Source organism: Antrostomus carolinensis, unplaced genomic scaffold (genome assembly GCF_000700745.2).
Source record: "Antrostomus carolinensis isolate BGI_N321 unplaced genomic scaffold, ASM70074v2 scaffold23123, whole genome shotgun sequence".
In the NCBI taxonomy this organism is placed as follows: Eukaryota; Metazoa; Chordata; class Aves; order Caprimulgiformes; family Caprimulgidae; genus Antrostomus; species Antrostomus carolinensis.
In genome coordinates, this window is record NW_010306198.1 from 1 (window position 1) to 6,801 (window position 6,801).

The window sequence follows — 6,801 nt, forward strand, 5'->3', positions numbered from 1 at the left end:
CTCCACCTGCTGCCCACGCTGCTCTGGATCCTATTCTTGATAGAATGGAATGGGATGGAATGGATTGAAATGGGATGGAATGGGATGGAATGGATTGAAATGGGATGGAATGGATTGAAATGGGGTGGAATGGGATGGAAAAATAAAATAATATAATATTTTCCTACAATGATAATCTCATCCAACAACACACCCCTGGGATGCAGTGCTGCCTCCAGCACCGGCTGTCAGCTGGCTGCAGTGGGGATGCTCCTGCAAACCCCCCCCCAGAGCTGGGGGGATGCCCAGGGATGTGCTGAGCCCCCCATTTCCCTCTCCCCAGGGGTTACCTCTACGCAGGGTTGGAATTCGGTGCCGAGTGTTACTGTGGGCACAAGGTGCAGGCGTCGAACGCCAGCGAGTCCGAGTGCAACATGGAGTGCAAGGGGGAGAGGAGCAACATCTGCGGCGGGGGCAACCCGCCTGGAGCTGGCCCAGGAGTCCGCACGGAGATGTAAGTCAGTGGCATCCATGTGGGTCCCAGCTCGGCCCCAAATGGGGGAACCCCTCATGGTGCAGGTGGGGGTGACCCCGGTGTCCCTGTGCTGCATAAGCTGGGTCACAGCTTGGGAGAGGTGGATTGAAAGAGGTTCAGGGTGGTTTCGCTACTACAAACCATGGGGATCCCCAATTTGGGGGTTTGCTAATTACTGCACTTTCCCCCTCGTCCTTTGCACTTACAAACTAGCAAACATGATGTTCTTGTATGTTATCAACATTATTCTTGTAACAAATCCCACAATGAAACCAGAGCACAGCGCTTTCTAGCTACTGAGAAGAAATGTTCTGGCTGCTGAGAAGAGAATTCACTCTGTCCCACCAAAACCAGGACAGCTCGTTTGGCTCCCAATTAGGCAGTGCTATAATTACCCACATTTGCTGTTTTTCTTTCTTTGTCCCCAAACAATGGGCAAGAGGGTGGCAGCATTGGAGCTCCAACCACCAGGCACCCAGGGGAGTGGCAGCCTCAGCAAGGGACCGAGGGTGCCTGGGTGGGTGCTGAGGTGGGTGAGGACCAGGGATGGGACCCCCTGATGCCCAGGAGGGGGGACCAGGCCAGACCCAGCCCTGCTGGCTCCATCCCTCCTGCAGCCTGGGGTCACCGAGCTGACAAAAATAGGGAGAAAAAATTAAACTAGACTTTGCTGCCGGGACTTTTGTTTGGATTTTGCACTGTAAGCAGCTGGGTGAGCTTGTTCGGAAATGGGGATTCACAGCCAGAGGGTGACGAGAGCCAGAGAAAAGCCACCGCTGTGCCGATGGGGCTGGAGAGGAGCGCTGGGGACAGGGATGGGGACACTGGGGCATGCAGAGGCTCCTGCTCCTGAGCCTGGGGTGCACGGGGTGACAGCAGCATCGATGTAGGGGTGCAGCCCTTGCTCCTCATGGCTGGGCAGCATTGCTCTCAGCATCACTGGGGTCTCTCTCTCTCCCTCGCAGACGGCAGCGCGATATTTCGGGGATGTTTCCGCCAACCAGACAACGTCTCCATCGCCCTGCCTGTCAGCCAGCTCATGCCCAACATGTCGGTGGACAAGTGCGTGGACTTCTGCACCGAGAAGGTACCAGGGGACCCGGGAGGTGCAGGTCGAAAGCTTAATCATCTAAATCTTCATCAGAAAGTTCACACTTTCTGGTTAAATTATAATTTGATTTATTATAATAATTATGTATGTCCAAACTACAAATGACCATATTGATGGTATCTCTGCGGTGAGGACTGTGGTCCTGCTCTGCTCCAGGGATGCTGCAGTGCAGTTTGCTCCTGAGACGTGATGCCGGTGAGCAGGCAGGGGAAAGGCTGGCAGTGGGCATTGCTGGAGTCTTTATTAATTAAATAAATTATCAGGCAGAGGAAGGGAAAGGTCTGCAGGTGGGGACAGTCCTGTCCTCCCTTCGTGGCCTCTCTGGCAGAGGATGGTGCGGAGTTAATCACACCAGTTAATTATGAATGGGTGCTCCATTGCTGGCTCCACTCACTGCTGTAAATAACCAAAGCCCCCAAATCCCAGAATTGCCCAGATTGGCAAAGACCTTTAAGATCATTGAGTCATTTAGGATTACCGAGGCTCAGGAATCCTCCTGTCCCACAGGAATATCCACTCTCAGCGCTGGCCGGGACTGCCTGCCACTGTGGTTTCCCCACCACGCTCTTCACCCTGCACGAGCGCGAGGACGAGCAGCTCTGCGCCCAGAAATGCGCCGGTGAGGAGTTTGAGAGCTGTGGCACTGCTGAATATCTCCTCGTCTACCAGACCCAGGTGCAAGGTGAGACAGTGCTGGGGTCACCCTGCCCGCTGCTGGTGTGGGTGTGTGGTGGTGGCACTGGGCTGGCACTGGGCTGCAGCCAACACAGCTGCTCGCTCACTGCCCACCCAGGGGACAGGGGAGAGAACTGGGGGGCAAGAGGAAGCAGACTCATAGGGTGAGAGAAGAACTGTTTAATCATTGAAATAAAATGAAACTCATAATAATAATGATATTGAAATAATAATTATAATAATAATAGGAATAAAATACACAAATGAGTGATCCCCAGTGCCATTGCTCACCACCCGCCGACCAAGCCCGGCCCATGGGAGATGGAACAGCCCCTTGGCAGAGCCCAATGCCCATGGAGCTGATCCATGGCAATATTCCTCCCCCCTGAGATCTTGCGCTTGCAGAGGGACAAACACAAAGTCCTTCAGTGCCAGGGACACAAATGCAACATGGGGATGTTCTCAGCGTTTCTCTCCTGACAAATCCCAGCTGAACCCAACCCCCAGGGCTGTTCCAGCTGCTGAACAGAACCAGCTCTGGCCCAGCTCACACCAGGACAGGGTGCCAGCACCACTTTCCCAACCCCTTCCTGGGGATGCCGGCAAAAAGTGAACATCAGCTCGCAGCATCTATTTGGTTTTCATTAAAAATTCCCATTTATTTTAATTTCCTGTGAAATCAACCCTCCCCTGAACAAACAGCCTTAATTACTGCCTGACTCTGCTGCAGGGGAGAGCAGTTTGCCATCTGCCTCCAGCTGGATCCCTCCTTGCCAGCGCTTGTCCCTCCTTGTCACTGGTGGTACTGGTGTGCTGGAGCTTTGTCAGTCGGGTGGGACAGACTCCAGGGAAAAATATGGGGGAAAAGAACTGTGACCAGGGAGAAAGTTCCTGGGAGGCTGCACAGAGATAGCTTCTGTCCTCCACCATCCTGCATGTCCTAGAGGGATGGATGTGAGGAAGAATTTCTTTGCTGAAAGGGTTCTGAGGCATTGGAAGGGGTTGCCCAGGGCAGTGGTGGAGTCCCCATCCCTGGAGGGATTGAAGAGTCGTGTAGACATAGTGCTGAGGGACATGGGTTAGTCGGGGACTTGTCACTGTTGGGTTCATGGTTGGACTTGATGATCTCAAAGGGCTTTTCCAATCCAGGCAATGCTGGGATTCTGGCTGATGGGGACAGGGAAGCACAGGACCAGGGGAAACCTCTTACTGGGCTGAATGGAGCAAACGAGGACCCAAATTCAGGTGGTTTTGCTTCAGAACAGCTCGGTTTTGACACAATCCCTGCTCAGCATTTGAGGCCGTGCTGGAAACACTTGTGCAACCATCGATATCAAAATCAGAAGCATTGCTGGGCAAACACACCTGCGCTGCTCATGCTCCCCTACTCGGGGGGGCAGCAAGCAGCCAGTAATGGCAAAGAACCTCCTGCCCTCTCCTGAGGACTTTTTGGGGTGTTTCAGACTCTTTGGAGTGTTCAGGACAGTTTGGGGTGTCCCTGTGTGCCTTAGGCAGGGAGCCTTTCCCTGTCATAGAATCATTTGGTTGGGAAAGACCTTTGAGATCATCAAGCCCAACCGTACCTGTCCACTGCTAAATCAGACCTCTGAGCACCTCATCTACCCGGCTTTTAAACACCCCCAGGGATGGGGACTCCACCACTGCCCTGGGCAGCCTGTTCCAGTGTCTGATGACACTTCCAGTGAAGAAATTTTTCCTGACATCCAATCTGAACCTCCCTTGGAGTCACCTCCTCCCACCCTGTCCCAGCATCCTCCCAGCAGGCAGTGGCAGGGAAGAGGGATGTCTCTGTAGGAACAGCATGGTACCGTGCCACAGCCCTGACCTGCCTTGGCTGGTTCTCGCTGCAGACAACCGCTGCATGGACAGGAGGTTTCTTCCCACCCGTGCCAAGCAGCTGGTGGCCCTGGCCAGCTTCCCGGGTGCCGGCAACACCTGGGCTCGCCACCTCATCGAGCTGGCCACCGGCTTCTACACCGGCAGCTACTACTTCGATGGGTCTCTCTATAACAAAGGTGAGAGGTGGGCTTCATTGTCAAGGGTGCACCGGTCCCACCAGAACTGGGAGAAGGTCCTGGTGCCATCCCTTGGGGGTGTGGGAAGGGGAGGACAGAGCTGGGTACCACTGCTGCTGGTGGTGGAATGGTTTGGGATGGTTTGTGCTGGACGTGTCCTGGTTCCAAGGGTGTCCAGTTCTGGGCCCCACAGTTCAAGAATAACACCAAGATGATGAAGGGAGTGGAGCATCTTCCTTATGAGGAAAGGCTGAGGGAGCTGGGTCTCTTTAGCTTGGAGAAGAGGAGACTGAGGGGAGACCTCATTAATGTTTATAAATATGTTAAGGGCCAATGTCAGGAGGATGGAGCCAGGCTCTTCTCAGTGATGCCCAATGGTAGGACAAGGGGCAATGGGTGTGAGCTGGGACACAGGAGGTTCCGCTTAAACTTGAGAAGAAACTTCTTTACAGTGAGGGTGATGGAGCCCTGGGACAGGCTGCCCAGGGAGGGTGTGGAGTCTCCTTCTCTGGAGACATTCAAGACCCACCTGGACGCCTTCCTGTGTGATCTCATTTAGGTTCCTGCTCTGGCAGGGGGGTTGGACTGGATGATCTTTCGAGGTCCCTTCCAATCCCCAACATTCACTGATTCTATGTGAATCTGTGTGTCAGAAGGACCCAATACCACGTGTGCCTGTAACCTCCTACTCATCCTCCCAAGTGCTGGTTTTGTCTTTATTCTCAGCTGAGCACGTGGCAGGGCTGGGAGGTCTCCAGGCAACTGGCAGATCAGCCATCGCGTCCCCGCGTCGCACGATGTGGCTGCCCAGAGCAAATGACACATTGATAATGGGTGTCATGCAGCTCCTTACACCTTGTCTCTCCCCACAGCCCAGCTCCGTCGCTGACACGCCGTTCCCGGGTAGTTCGGGTTGTGCTTTGCAAGGGTTGAGGGTGCAAAGGGACATTGAGGGGTGGCTGTCCCCTCTCTGGACCCCTCCATGGCATCGCTCCAACCCCTGGGTGCATCTGCAGCCCCAGGAGAATGGGGTTTTATACCCTTCTTAATTTATTGGGAGGGTTTAAATGCTGTGGCCAGGGAGATTATAGCTATAAAAAGATATTTTTATATATATCTGACCCAGGTTGGGTGAGGCTTTGAGCAACCTGGTCTAGTGGAAGGTGTCCCTGCTGCTGGCAGGGGGGTTGGGACTGGATGAGCTTTAGGGTCCCTCCCAACCCAAACCAGTCTGGGATTCTCTGATTTTTGACCTCACCAGGGTAAGGATAAGGTACATTAATGCCTTGGGAATGGATTAGGTGGGCAGAAGCCCAAGGACCCAGACTCTGCCCCTTCTTTGGAGCAGCTGTGGTTAGTTAACGCCCGGGAGAAGCTGGGCTGTACAATATCAGGCTGTCACAGATCATCTCGCTGTGAAGAGCCGAGCATGGCTGGGAAGGAGGCAGCCCCGCTCGCTGCCCACCCTCTTGTACAGGAGTTTTACATCATGGCTTGACTCATAACTCAGGCAAATAAATGAATTCCATCAAGAAGAGGGACGTAAATTCTACTTCAAGCCCTGGCTGCTTTTATCCTTCCCTTTCCCCAACTTGCTTTTATTATTTGTATGAACATCAGCACCGCCTGCTTCTCAGGCACCCGCTTACTCTGTCCTGGCAGGGTTCAAGGGCGAGAGGGACCACTGGAGAAGTGGGAGGACAATCTGTATCAAAACCCACGAGAGTGGCCAGAAGGAGATCGAGTCCTTCGATTCAGCCATCCTGCTCATCCGGAACCCCTACAAAGCTCTGATGGCAGAATTCAACCGCAAATACGGGGGACACATCGGCTTCGCGGCTCACGCCCACTGGAAGGGCAAAGGTAGGCTGGTGGGTTTGGGATCCGGTGGGTGAGCTCCAGCCTGGCCAATGGAGCTAGAAATGTGTTGTTAAAGCTCACCAGGAGCCTGAGTCTGGTCCCTGTGAGGGGGAAACCTGCGCTGTGCCACCTCTTTGGGGTCCCCATGTTGGAGGAGCATCTCCTGGGCTTGCAACCAGCCTGACCTCCAGCATCCACCTGGCACGGGTGGGATGGGATGGAGAAGCAGAGATGCTCAGTGCTGTGTTGAATCACAAGGGCAGCAGCAGAGAGGTGGCAGCGCCCAGGGACATGAGTCCAACAGCAGCCTGGCACCAGCGGGGAGGAAATGGGTTGGGAGGGCAGGAGCCCAAGGACCCAAGCTCCGTCCTTTCTTTGGAGCATCTCTTGAAGGCCAAGGCACCAAGTCCTGCCCGCTACTGCCAGATTGGTCTCCTGCCTCCGTTCTCCTCCCAGCTCTGCCCATCTGGTGCCATCTCACAGGAGGAAGGAGATCTCCTCCAATTCCCCATCCTCCCCCAGGGCAGAGGGGCAGAAGAGACCCAGCTGATGTGCAGGGCAGTGCTGGGTGGGTGAAGCCCCCCACCCCTTTGCCATGGCAGGAG

The 6,801-nt window shown here is 54.5% G+C and overlaps 1 protein-coding gene across 1 annotated transcript in view; it reads left to right on the forward strand.

Annotated features, from left to right (window-relative positions):
- Nucleotides 1-322: 322 nt before the first annotated feature.
- Nucleotides 323-6,801, forward strand: part of LOC104522692 (WSC domain-containing protein 2-like) — a gene marked incomplete at its 5' end in the record, with an annotated part of 8,748 nt that continues 2,269 nt past the window's right edge. The window contains 6 exon segments of the mRNA XM_010165059.2: nt 323-457; nt 459-493; nt 1,480-1,601; nt 2,133-2,307; nt 4,172-4,336; nt 5,999-6,199. Of these exon segments, the coding sequence (XP_010163361.1) occupies nt 323-457; nt 459-493; nt 1,480-1,601; nt 2,133-2,307; nt 4,172-4,336; nt 5,999-6,199 (833 nt within the window).